This window comes from Glycine max, chromosome 18 (assembly GCF_000004515.6).
Source record: "Glycine max cultivar Williams 82 chromosome 18, Glycine_max_v4.0, whole genome shotgun sequence".
Lineage (NCBI taxonomy): Eukaryota > Viridiplantae > Streptophyta > Magnoliopsida > Fabales > Fabaceae > Glycine > Glycine max.
In genome coordinates this window covers 4,191,117-4,204,777 of record NC_038254.2, presented here as the reverse complement: position 1 = coordinate 4,204,777, position 13,661 = coordinate 4,191,117, and the positions used below count along the sequence as shown (strand labels likewise).

Genomic DNA, 13,661 nt, shown 5'->3' with positions numbered 1-13,661 from the left:
TATTGAATGATGTTTTTGTTACTGCGAATTGCTTGTTTTTTTTTCCTAAAAATGTAGCAGAATCAGAATATGCCTTTCTGCAGAGGTCACTAGTCACTTGGAAGCAAAGATAGATAGTTTGTCCATTAGTATAGAAAGAGATGCAAACTAAGAACAGTCAAAAACAGTAAAACACACTTAAACATTTGTACTCTTAAAAAATAAGTGAATGTGTGACCTGCAGATGATCGCTTGAGATCAAAGATGATTGTTTGTCAAATAATTATTACAGCAAGAGCCGCAAACAGAGAAGTAGTCATAAGGCATATTACAAATACACACTTAAAACATCTCAATCTTAAAAAATAAGTGAATCTATGACCTTTGGTAGATGATCACTCAAGTTCAAAGATGGTTGTTTGTCCATGAGTACAGAAATAGATGCATACTGAAAACTAGTCAAAAAAGCATAAATACAAATACAACTAAATATAGGAAAAACTGTAGAATCATTGTTTACCACTGGATACATAGCCAAGCTCAAGATTGCAGTGAGATTGCTAATAAATGCACCCAAATAAAGGCGATGGCTACACAAGTTCAATATATGCCATAGGTGCATTATCACCCCGCCTTGGTAGGGTTCTTATAATTCTTGTATAACCCCCATTTCTTTCACCATAACGTTCTGGAACCTCTGCAAATAAAGCATGAACAATTTGCTTCTCATAGATGAACCCAAGGGCTTGTCTCCTTTTATGAAGAGAACCATCCTTTGCCAAAGTGATCATTTTATCAACATACTTCCGAATTGCACTGGCCCTTGCTCTGGTGGTCTTGATGCGACCATATTTAAGGAGCTGAGTTGTAAGACCTCGGATGAGTGCGCGACGCTGATCAGGGGGCCTGTTGAGTTTGGGCACTCGCCTCCCATGTCTCATGGCAGTGACTCGACCACCATTGTCAATAATGGTAAAAGAGTGATCACAGCCGGTATATTCTGTAACATGAAGAAATCTATAAGTGAAGTCAATGGAAACGGGACTACTATATTTCAAAGGATAATGGGAACAATTAAGCAGATTTCATTCACATCCAACAACCTCAAAGGCAATGTTAGAATATGATTTGATTTCTTCACTTGATCTAACAAGAGGCCTATCAGATTAGAGACTACGACTTGTTTTCTATGGCTAAAATTACACATATCACCTATGGAAAACAATCTTATTTGAGCTGAAAACATCCACAACACGGTCTGAAAACACATATAAGGCTTAAATTAGAGACCTTACTTAAAAGAGAACCAAGCATATACCACTTGAACCAACCGTACCACAATGGTTTGAAAACACATTTCGTATTTTCACAAATAATTACAAAAATACTGCATTATTTTCACTTTATTTCCAATTTCTAAAGTCAAGTAATTGTTTTTGCCAATTCTTGTACAAGTCCTTAAAAACACAAAACAAAGTGAATACGAGGTGATTGGTGGACAATGTAAAAAACATTCACACTGACAATACATGCTTACTAACCTCTTATATAATTATTTGTAAAAATATAAAATAGAATCAGAAGACACTTTCCCGAACCAAACCGTAGAATTTTTCAATCATACAAATCAAAATACAAATGAACAGCAATTAACTAAAATTCCAATACTTAAACATCCAAATGGTAATAGATTTTGAATATCCCGGAAGATCCTTTCATAGTTGTAATCAATAAATCCTAACACCAAATGAGAAAGGAATGAACAAAGGCATAATTTTATGATATCTAAGAACCCTCGCTCTCTTGCACACACAAATAATGCTCTTCACAACGGATTCAATTCAAGGTTCATATTTACTAAACCCCTGAATTCTATTATTAGTACAATAGAATAAAGCTAAGGAAGTCCAACATTTGTTACTGTTTTTACGAATATCTAAGAAATTAATAAAAATAAAAGCACCAATATGTAATGAAGATAAATCCACAACACTAGAAGGCTAATTGATGAAGGCAGCAAAACAAAAAAAGAGTTTTTTTTTATGTTAGTTGTTATTATTGTTAGTTTTGGTTGGCGGGGAAATTCGAATTCGCCACCTCTTCCCCTTTTCCTTCTCCCTTCACCACTAAACCAACCTTATATCTCCTCACAAAAAAAAAAAAAAAAAGTTATAGCAATGGAACAAAAGAATGAGGAAATAAAAAAAAAAGGGAATGGGAGGGAATGAATAGTGGTGAGTGTGAGTACCTGAAGAAGGAGCGGAGAGGAAGATGGGGTTAAGAGGAGCGAGGCCGGTGAAAGAGGTGAGAAGGGATTTGGGTTTGGTTCGAGAAATTCGGAGTTTCGTTGAAGAAGAAGACGGTGAAGATGGCAATACAGGGAAGCGCAATGAAGAGGAAACAGGAGGAGAATGAGAGGGCAAAGCAGAGCGCAAGGAAGCCATAGACCACCTGCTGTCGCTGCTTGTAGCCATAACTGCAACGGACGCCATTGTTGAGCAACACCAGAAGTGCCACCACACTCACTAGATAACGAATGTGGATAGAGAACACAAACAGAAGAGAGAGAGAGTTTGGAGTGGGCTTTTTGTCCAGTACTTTTGTTTATTCTTTAAATGTCAGACTCAGACATCTTCTTTGGACCGGGCTTCTTTCTCATTTTCTTCACACGATTTCTTTCTTCTTCTTCTTCTTCTTCTTTTTTATTTTATTTTAAATGACCAATTCTGTTTATCTGCCAAATTTGGATATTTTTTTAAAACGAATCTTTTCCGATCCGGTTTATAAAACTGGTTCGGTTAATTAAACCACTTTTTATAAAATGGATGGGTTCAGTTTTTCTCCCAAAAGAATTTGAATTTTTTTAGATTCTAATGTTCAATTCAATTTGATTATCCATTTTCTTTATATGTATATGGATCGATTATCCTAAAGAATTGAATTAGATTGAACCAAAAAAAAATTTAAAAAAATTATTCGATTAACAAAACCGTTTTTACAAAATAGTTTGATTTGATTTTTTCACCAAAACAATCTGGTTTTTCAAAGAGTTGCGGTTTGATTTTGGATCAATTTGGATTTTTTTTTCACACCCCTAATTTTGTCCTTGAATAAAATCCAAAATGTCATTTAGTTTTTGAAAATAATAGAATGAAAAATAAAATCATAATTTCTCATTCATTTTAGTTTTGATTCCTACAAATATATATAAAAAAAACATAAACTAAACTATAGGATTTATAACAATTCATTCATCTGATTCAATCCACTGAATCCTTATATACATTGATCTAGTTTGAGAGATAAAATAAATCTAGAATAAATATTCTTATAATTAGGTCAAAATGATTGATCGCTAACCAGGGGTATGACTGGATCAAGTTACCTATTAGATTGTTCATGCATTTAATCTAATGTGACTCGATATAACTCAACTTATTGATTTTTTCTTATGGATTACTAACTCGAAAGCTTGACCTTGTACATTTCAATTGTTGCATGTTGCCTTTATTTTAACAAGAAGGCTTAAATGCAATTTTGGTCCTTCCCTTTAAAAATATAACATTTGGTCCTTCTGCTTTGGAAAATTTGTAATTTTGATCTTTATAGTTGAATAAAATAGGCAAGACAAACATCCACAAATTTAATCTCCGGCTCAAATGGTTAAAGACTAATCACTAAGCTACAAGACTCTATTGTCAAGCATTGACAATATAAATTAATTTTACATCATCATTCAATCACAATTTACCATATATGTTAAGTTTGTTAACTTTTATGATTATAATTTTAGAAAGTCATACTAACTATAATTTATGATAAAATGAAAATATATAACTATTTTAAACGATTAATACATGACTATTAAACTTATGGATAAATATAAAATATATATATATATACATAAATTTATTGCATTCCTATTATAATTTTATTGTTTCATACGTGTTAGTCCTAGGTGCTAATGAGTAATTTCTATTTATTTTTTGTTTAAAATTTTATGAATAAATATAAATGAGTTTAAACTTAGAATGAATTTGTGAAATTATATTAATTTATGATGTTTTTTATACTTTTTTTAGGGTAGGATAATTTTTTAATTCTTTTAATATGAATTGAATCATATGGGCCAATTAATAATTATTAGTTTAATCATTAATTTGAACAAATTGATTAGAGTTCAATCTTTTAAACTATGTATAAGACCAAAACAATTTTTTTTAAAAAGTAAAGAATAAAAATATTTTTTAGCCTTAATTTTATTTTATTTTTCTTTTATTATTATCGTTTATATTTTTTCTCTCCCATTTATTTTCTCTTTAATTTACTGATAATCCAAATCTATAAAACAAATTCCCAAACCCCAACTCTAAATTATTTAAATTTACATTTTATTTTAAGATATACATACACGTTAAATATACGTCGAAGTAGTTTGAAGATGCAAACAGTGTTGCTTCCCTGCATTGCCAAGAAGATTCCACATTGGTTTCTGCCACATTCTTCAACACAGCTACGAATCCGACCAATCTGGTCATCCTCCATTAAGGTGATCATCGATCAACCTTTTTTTCTCTCTGCAAGTTCTCATTTTCTCTCTCTAACAACCATTTCCCTTCTCTTCAAGCAGATGGCTGCAGAAGACTACACTTTTGGGCCTTACAAGATACACCACACTGAAGTGTTCTACTCCACCAATCTCTCTTACGCCATGGTTAACCTGCGTCCTCTTCTTCCTGGTAACAACAAATAACACTGCCCATCATGCCTAATTCTTCACTTCATTTTGCCTTTCCCTTTTGCTTTTAATTGATTTGTTCAGACAATAAAGCCGATAAAAAAATTTCTTTTTACTGTGTTGTTTGCCAAGTTGGTGTCTTTTTTTAGATTAAAAAAGACCCATTTTGATGATTTGCTTGTTTTTGTCCCTTTGCAGGTCATATCCTTTACATGCGTTTCAGTAACACAGTGATGGGGTTGGGATGATTTTTTTTTTGTTGGTAGTTTAAGACTGAATTAAACTTTTAATTGGGTGAATTTCATAGTCATGCTTTTAAAAAAATGTTTTGCCACCATGGTTTCGGATATAATGTCAAGGTTTTTGGGCTCATTGTGACCCTAATTGTGGCCGCATTTGCTCTAATTTCTGCACTGTCAAGAATTACAATGAAACTGTGCCCACAATTTAAATTTTAAAACCTTGACCATAGTGTGTCACTCACTGTTTTGGTTGGAAAATCAGTTACAAGCAGAAACATAGTTATGTTGAGTGTTGTTGCATACTGATACTGCATTACATTACATATATCTACAAAGGCCATGTAATCCAGCACAATATGTTTCAGGGTTTCCAGTCCTTGACTGCAAGGGACTTCTTAGTATCATCAGTGTCAATTTTAATTTATGGTTTCATCATGGTCAATGCATTCAACTGTTGATAGATTATTGGTGTAGTTAATTTTTTGATATATACCATATATAGCCATTTTTTTATCAGCAAATGTTAGTTTGTTAGTTTTGTTAGAAATGATAGTGGGTGGGAGTCAAACCCACGACCTTTTCCTCCCCCCTTTTCCCACCCTTAACACCCCCCCCCCCCCTCCCCCCTTCCCAACCATCAAGCCAACCTTATATATAGGCATAGGGAATTATTTGTGTCTGCATGTGTTGGAAGTTCACCTAGACTTGGGTGTTTATATTTATTTCATAGTTAACCACCCAATAGATTTTGATTTTTGGGTGCAAGATTCTTTTATTTTGCGCTATGTAAAGTTGTAAGCTTGATTGTGTATGTCTATGTAAATGTTTGGCTTAACAGTTTTTACATGTGCTCATCTGTCCAAAGCGTGAAGTTAAGCGTTTCGGTGATCTCACTGCTGATGAGACTTCTGATTTATGGCTCACTGCACAAAAAGTTGGTAGGCAGCTTGAGACCTACCATAAGGCTTCATCGCTTACTCTTGCTATCCAAGTAAGACTCATTTGAAGTATGCTCAACTCGTTTAATCATTTATTTTTTAACTGCTTTGTTACTTTGTACTTTAACACATTTTATTTCTGAAAGAGAATTTGTTGTTCATATTTCTGGTTCTATTCTAGTTGTGTACTTTGTGTTGCAAAATTGCAACCATGTCATTTGGTTTCACAGTCACCTTTTACATTTGACCAAATTAGGAATTAGATGGATGCTGACCTTTTCTTGTTTTTGCTCTTCCTTTCTAGTTATTTACCTTTACTTGTTGTCTCTCCTTTTCCTGCACATGCCATTATGTGAACAAGATAGCACCTTCATTTGTTAGCATTGTAGTAGTATGAAATATGAGATGCTTAAGAATTTATTGTCCAATATTTTATGGAATGTATGAATGTTTAATTATTGCTTCTGTTCTTTTCTAGGAAGATTCATGGTAGATATAATTGTTTTAAGAATTAGTTTCTTCCTGGCTCTCGTTTGCCAAGTTATTAAGCATGCAAGACAACCAAATGAGTTTTATCAGTGCATTATACTTTTTTACTGGAAAATTGTTTCCAAGTCACAACTTATCTAATATTTTGTAATCGCGCCAACAAAGGTTGGTCAAGTTAGAAAGGATCAAACTCCTATCCTGCAAGGACGGGTTCAGATCCCACTATCAATGTGAGAACCTTGTTGGTGGGTGATCTGTAAGTATCTTTGTAAGCACCCAGTGAGTCTTGAGGCATGTCCTAACCTTGGTGAGCCCCCGAGACCCAACTCACCTAAACTTTGTTGTACCAAAAAAAAAATTGTAATTGCTCTTAGGTGAAATGTGAAAGTATCCGTGATCTCCATGATTTGATGTTTGGAAATTTCCCTACTGATTAGATTAACAAATACTGAAGGGGGAGTTCAAGTTTTTCTTAATTTTAGCCTTTATTTAGCATTCAGAATTGTACAAAATTGACACGAGTACAGGTAGTGTTGGTGTTGTTCTCCAATTAATTTTTTTTCTCACTAACCACTGCCGGTTTTGGCTTCCAAGATAAAAGTAGTGGTCACCAACATGAAGTGCTAATTTTGATTAGAGAACTGTATCTAAGTTATGTTCTTAAATATTTTCCCTACTATAATAGACTGTGCTGTCTGGATGATTTGCTACTGTGTCTCACAAAAATAACCGAGTTATCTTTCTGTACCTTAGGATGGGCCACAAGCAGGACAGACAGTACCCCATGTTCACATTCATCTTATCCCTCGGAAAAGTGGTGATTTTGAGAAGAATGATGAGATATATGATGCAGTAGGATGGATTTTTTCTTGTGATTATGCTGTTGATTTTAATAATTTGTTTCATTTGAATTTGATATATGATCTTTATCTGCTGTTTGTCATTGGTTCAGATGGATGAGAAGGAGAAGGAATTGAAACAAAAGCTTGACTTGGACAAGGAGAGGAAAGACAGAAGCCTTGAAGAGATGAGTCAAGAGGCAGATGAATACAGAAAACTTTTCTTATAGCATGTTTGCTAACAGTAGAAAGTGAATTCTGTGTGCATTGTGCGACCAGATTTTCTGAGTGTAGACAATCTTAATGCACTTCCTTGTAGCCACAGAAAAGTTTATTCCGCTGCTTTAGACTTTATAACTTTTAAGTTGCACTGGATCATACAAGTCACACAAATTATAGTCTTCTGGGGAACTTTTTATTATTTATGGTTACATGTAGCATTGTACTAAAGTTTCAAGGAACAATGACAATTTGGTTGAACTAACATCACTTGGTTGTCTCTGTTTATTTTAGCCTCAGCTTTGCTTGGTAGTGTTGGCTAAGTATAAATTTTCAACTCAAGTTATGCTTGTTTCCATTCAGAGAGCAAGCAATCTTCTCCTTTTTCCTAAAATTTTAGTACCGAAAGGAGAGAGATGTAATGAAGCAGGTGTACAGTCTTGGCTAGCTTGATAGTATGTAATGAAGTTTTTTCTTTTTGGACTGAAATATGTAGTGAAGTTATACTACGGGAATCATCCAATATTATATCTATATCTAACAAAAACGTCAATTATCATATAAATTACAAAAATAAATGCCAATTATAATCAAACTTTACATAATTATTATTTTTTATTTTTTTTGGGTTCTGCATTTCATGTCAACTTTCTCTGCACATAGCAAAGAGATGCTTTGCCATTCTGTGTACAAATCTTTCTATTAACCTATGTCTTCTTCCTTCTCAACCACTTTGTCTATTTATACATAATTTTAGTTTCTTTTGAGAATGTTTAGTAATTTTCGGTCAACATCTTTGAGTATTGAAGCTAAACCAGTTGCTTAGAACCAATTCTGTATACTCCGATTTAGATACATTCCAATTCTTTTTAGTTGCAAACCAATTTCAAACCTATGTTTAATCCTTCAAAATGCAACACAGTTACATAAATAGTTAAATAGCTATCCGAATGTTCTGAGTTCTGAATGTCAATGACTAAATAAAATGTCAAGTGTCTTATTTTAAAGTCTCTCAATTTAACATTTTTATTGCGAGATTAGCTGTCATAATTTACAATTATTGAATGTTGACATAATCAACTACTCATATAATTAATCATTCACACATTTTAAAACGTTTTTGCGAAGACTTCTTAATGGGTAAGTTTTCCGTTGTTTTCCTAAAGAAAAAGACCAAGGGAGTAAGTAAGAATATATTTTTTTTAAAAAAAAGGATGAAAAAAACTAGTACATGGAATTTCTACACCTATAAATTCAAAGCAAAGTGCAAATTGTAAAGCATCTGTTTCCCTTATCTGTTGCTCCTAGTTGCTGCATATTTCTAATACATTCATCAAGTGCATTTTTTCTCCGTTGCCCCCTACATTAAGGTAAAATAGACAACTAACCAAAATCATAAAAAATATTATCCTTGTTATTTAATTTCTTTATGCATATTGAGAAAGAATAACAATTTTGTTAGATGGCTGTTGAATATTATGATTTTGGGCCTCACAAGATCCACCATAGTTCAGTGTTCTATACAAGTAATCTTTCTTTTGCCTTTGTCAACTTGCGTCCTGCTGTGACAGGTATGATGATGCTCCCTCATCTGTGTTCTCACTTCTCTTATCATCATGTTTTATTATCTCCAATATTCAAAGTGGCATATTATTTTTTCAATTTTGTTTTCGAGATAAATTAAGTTCTTTTTAACAATTTGTTTGGCAGTGTTATGAAATTAACAAAAGAAGGTTTAATTAAATGCTTTGAGTATATGCATATATGACGAAGAAAGTCTTAGGCTTGTTTAGTTTCAGACAACGTCTTTATAAGATTTCATTTCCTCTTTTCACAAAAAATTATTACCAGACTGCAACTCTATTTTTGTGTTATTTTTATGTTTTCAATGATTTGTACAGGAAATAACGAAAATATAATAATCTTTTTAAAAACCACGAAATAAAGTAAAAATAATGTGACAATTTTGTAATTATTTGTAAAAACAAGAAAATACGTTTCTCGAATCTAGGAGGCAGATAGATATGTAACAAAAAACTATAAACAACAACTAACATACAAAGTTAAGAAAAAGAATATCAATTCAGCCCTGCATAAATTTGAGATAATCTAACGATGATTGAAAATTTATGTAATTTTTTTCTCTGTGTAGTGTAGTATTACTACTGTAATTAGTGCACAGTGTTTTACTTTGATTTGTTAGGTTACTAATACATTTAAATTTAAAATTTATAAATAACTTATTCTTGAATCATTTCTACTTCCAAAGATGTAACTTGCTTATTGACCTTTTTTTTTTTTTCCATTTGCAGGTCATATCCTTTTTAATATGATGTTAACAATACATGATTTGTTGAGATGATTAATACATTTTCATAATTGGGTAAAATTCAAGTTGAGGCATTCCTAAAACCAGCTAAAAGAAGGCATTGCATATGTGATGAGTATTACATATCAGCATATGTAGCTTCATAATACAATTACAATGGTTACTATTTACAACTTCGAAGATCAGTGTGATTAGTTAATTACTGATATAGCAATATTCAATATGAGTGAACATGTAGTTGTATAGCTAACTTGTTTCATTAGGGAATCAACATTACATGGCCTGCATATGCCCACAGACCAAAAAATTCATGTAAGAGGGCTAAAGAACAGCCACACTTGATTTAATATTGGTTTCTCATAGTTGCTTGCTTAAGAGTCTCAAGAATTATTAGGCTCATAATTAACTTGCATAACATAAATCTCATTCCAGTTAGGTATTTGAAGCTGAACTTGGTTAACTTAACTGTATCTACATGTGCTTGTCTGTTCAAAGCGTGAAGTGAAGCGTGTTGCTGATCTCACAGATGATGAGACTATAGATTTATGGCGCATAGCAAAGAAACTTGGTAGGCAGCTAGAGAGCTACCATAAGGCATCATCACTTAGCTTTGGTATCCAAGTAAGACAATTGAAGAAGACTTTAACCATGTGTTTTTTCGTTTCTACTAAGTTCTATAGACTATAGTCATACTCTCTTAATGTAATTGTCTAAGACTTTCATGCCATGCTTCTACAATTTTTGAACCTAACCAAATCATCTTTAAGAACCATAGGATGGACCTCAAGCAGGGCAAACAGTGCCTCATGTTCATATCCATATCCTTCCCTGGAAAAGTGGTGATTATGAGAACAATGATGACATTTATGATGACGTAGGATGGAAGCTTTTTTTTTACTCTTCTAAATAATTTGTCTGTTTTATGTAGTTAGATCTAATATTGTGACTCTGTTATGATATTTGTTCTTTATTAAATGATGCAGATGAATGAAAAAGAGAAAGAGTTGAATCGAGCGCTTAAGGTGGATGTAGAAAGGAAAGACAGGAGCATTGAAGAAATGGCTCTTGAGGCAGATGAATACAGAAAATTTGTCTTCTGACATTTTTAAGTGGTACTTTAAATAAAATAGGAAGATCGCAAAAAGAAAATTTAGATAAAAAGGTTTAAAATAAGGGAACAGAATTTGATGATTCTGTGTTTCATAACATTTACATTGTATCAGGAGTTCTCAAGAAAATACTCTGTTTAAAGTTTTCATAACATTTACTTTGCTGTGATCAATCAATAATTTATCTTTTGCTTTGGAAATTTGAGCTGTACACTTGCACTGAATCTTATGCAAGTTGTTTGATAAAAAAAATTTGATCGGTAGGAATTGAAAACAATATAAGAGGATTTATAATAACTCACGCATCTTATTCAACCAACTGAGCTAGATCCCTCAACTGCTGTTATAATTTGATTCAAGTAATTTGAAAACTAGTACATTTACTTGTTTGCTTTTGTGTGACAGACTTAAGCTAAAGGAACCGGAATTTTTTTGTATTTTTTGTTAGTCTAGGCATATTCCTACTAGAGATTAAACAAAAAGAAAAATAGAGGAGCCAAATGCAAATAGTAATCATGCTTTCACTTGAGAAACATGGCAGAGTTCAAATTAGATACAAAGTTAAGAGGATTTAAGAGAATTCAGAACTTGTATTATTATTAAATGAAACTAGAAGTTAGTACAAAATGAGCTACTCTTTGATTTATATACATGGAGGAAAGACTAACTAATCTAACCATCTTCTTAAGTAACCAATTACTTTCTAACGAACTATATATCTTTGACCATTTTTATTTTGAGTACATAAGCCGTCATTTATTTATCTATCTTTTACAAATAGAACTGCTATATACCCTAACTTTCGTGACAATTATTGTTCTTTGATGTCTTCTTCTGAATTTACACAAGACCGTCATTGATCTTTAATGACCTTTTTCCTTTACCATGTTTCTTCACAAATTTCTTTCCCGCTTCTTGATTTCCTTGGTGGCTTATATAATGGACTGAGTGACTTCCTTGATTCTTAAGTCTCATTTCTTCCTGAACTAACATATTGTACAATTTATGCACATTCAATTCATCTTTCATGGTATTATAGCTCATTCGGAACATTTCAGACGGTAATAAGTTCAGAATAAACTGAATAAGAAAGTTTTCATTCACAAGCATTCTTAAGGTCTTAAGTAGTCTTGTTGTAATGTTTTTCATCTCAATGACATGTTCATATATAGTACATGAACCATCAAACTTCATGGTGGTTAATGTACTCATTAATGTCCCAACAAGAGACTTATTAGTTGTTTGAGAGTGCTCTCCTACTAACCCATAAACTATTTATCATTATTGATCTTAGGAAGAACTATCTTAATACGGTTTGCAACACTCATTCTCATGAACATTAGGCTGAGTTTGTTAGATTTTTCCAAAACTTTATAATGAATTTTCTCTTCATTGCTACTAGCATCAGTAAAAGTAGTAGGGTTTTCTTCCAATATAGTAAGATTAAGATCCAAAACACTGAGATGAATTTGGACTTGCTCATTTCAGTTAGAGAAGTTAAGCCCATTAAAAATTAACACAAATGATGCATGGGAGTTTAATGAATAGGAAAAAATAAAATTTGCATAAACATTTTGAGACATAAAACACAAGTCATATATATAATTCATTAAGATAACAATCAATGTATATTAGTGTTCTCCTTTGGATAATACACCAACACACAACATACAAACACCATGATGCTAATAAAACTATTACCATTATTTGACAATCAACGATACACCAATAAGTAGTACTTATTTTCTTTGGATAAATAAATAAAACTAATGATATACACAAATTACCTCCAATTATATTCATTAATTATAAAAACAACTAATCAATCTTTGGGCGATTCACAAATGTGGTATAACAATGGATTTTAATTATCCATAAACAAATAATCACATAATTTAACATACATTTATGAGTAATTAAAATAATTATTAATTTAAAATTAAATAACCTTATAAATTTGATGACTAACAAATTTAAATATACTTAATTTCAAATAGATATACGATTTACACATTTATTATTATTAATAATTTATAGCGAATTAGTCATTTTATTAATTTGATTCCGGAACACATATATACCATTTATTCATATAATAACCAATAAAAAAAAACTTTTGTAGTCACCTAAACATTCACGTTCACGTTCACGTTCACGTTTAGGTCTCTCAATAATATCTTATTTACATTCACAAAAAACCGCTTGTATTCACATTAATGCCTTATTCACATTCACGGATATATTTATTAAGTGAAAAAGGCCCAACACTAGCCACAAGAGTTAACAGCCGTTGACCAACCATTGTCATCAAATCAAATTAGATATCACAAAAAGCAAATCTGGAATCTTTCTCCAAAAGGTGAAACATAATTGCCATACTTTTATTATAATGTCTATCCTCAAACGTTGAAACCTAATTGTCATCCTTGATGGCAGTAAAAGGCACGAATTCGAAGCGAAGCCACCTCCTCGTGCAAATCGCTCGTTTCAAAAAATAAAATTCAACAATAATAAAATATAATACTTGTAATGAAAAAAATAAAAAATCTTAAATTTTATAATCATGCTTCATGCATAATAATTAAAAAAAAATAAAATATTATTGAAAAATTATAAATTTCATAACTCGTCTTGATGTCAAGTATAAACTTAAACTTTTTAGTATTTACTAGATTAACAATTACAGGAAAATAATAAAATATTAAAATCTATAATTATCACAAATAATAGATAAACAACAAATATCTCTTTTCATCTTGAGACTTCTTTTCATACATTT

The 13,661-nt window shown here is 31.8% G+C and overlaps 3 protein-coding genes across 3 annotated transcripts; 2 read left to right on the top strand and 1 right to left on the bottom strand.

Annotated features, from left to right (window-relative positions):
• Positions 1-484: 484 nt before the first annotated feature.
• LOC100500099 (uncharacterized) lies at positions 485-2,482 on the bottom strand. Its single transcript, NM_001249857.2, is given in 2 exon segments — positions 485-979; positions 2,228-2,482. Coding segments are annotated over 2 exon segments (654 nt in total). The 5' UTR covers positions 2,472-2,482; the 3' UTR covers positions 485-569.
• A 1,891-nt stretch (positions 2,483-4,373) lies between these two features.
• LOC100305764 (HIT-like superfamily protein) lies at positions 4,374-7,743 on the top strand. Its single transcript, NM_001249441.3, has 5 exons — positions 4,374-4,528; positions 4,610-4,720; positions 5,804-5,950; positions 7,140-7,238; positions 7,339-7,743. The coding sequence occupies exons 1-5, from the start codon at positions 4,421-4,423 to the stop codon at positions 7,453-7,455; spliced, it is 582 nt and encodes a 193-aa protein (NP_001236370.2). The 5' UTR covers positions 4,374-4,420; the 3' UTR covers positions 7,456-7,743.
• An 881-nt stretch (positions 7,744-8,624) lies between these two features.
• Positions 8,625-11,082, top strand: LOC100798834 (bifunctional bis(5'-adenosyl)-triphosphatase/adenylylsulfatase FHIT). Its single transcript, XM_006601983.3, has 5 exons — positions 8,625-8,814; positions 8,907-9,017; positions 10,248-10,394; positions 10,549-10,647; positions 10,757-11,082. Exons 2-5 carry the CDS (start codon positions 8,907-8,909, stop codon positions 10,871-10,873), a joined length of 474 nt encoding a protein of 157 aa, XP_006602046.1. The 5' UTR covers positions 8,625-8,814; the 3' UTR covers positions 10,874-11,082.
• The last annotated feature ends 2,579 nt before the right edge of the window (positions 11,083-13,661 follow it).

Excerpts from the sequence above, each read along its gene's own strand:
- LOC100798834 (XM_006601983.3), top strand. The coding sequence starts at position 8,907 with ATGGCTGTTGAATATTATGATTTTGGGCCTCACAAGATCCACCATAGT. Across the intron at positions 9,018-10,247 it reads TGCGTCCTGCTGTGACAGGT|CATGTGCTTGTCTGTTCAAA; the intron begins ATGATGATGCTC and ends TAACTGTATCTA. Across the intron at positions 10,395-10,548 it reads CACTTAGCTTTGGTATCCAA|GATGGACCTCAAGCAGGGCA; the intron begins GTAAGACAATTG and ends TAAGAACCATAG.
- LOC100305764 (NM_001249441.3), top strand. The coding sequence starts at position 4,421 with ATGCAAACAGTGTTGCTTCCCTGCATTGCCAAGAAGATTCCACATTGG. Across the intron at positions 4,529-4,609 it reads TCTGGTCATCCTCCATTAAG|ATGGCTGCAGAAGACTACAC; the intron begins GTGATCATCGAT and ends CTCTTCAAGCAG. Across the intron at positions 5,951-7,139 it reads CGCTTACTCTTGCTATCCAA|GATGGGCCACAAGCAGGACA; the intron begins GTAAGACTCATT and ends TCTGTACCTTAG.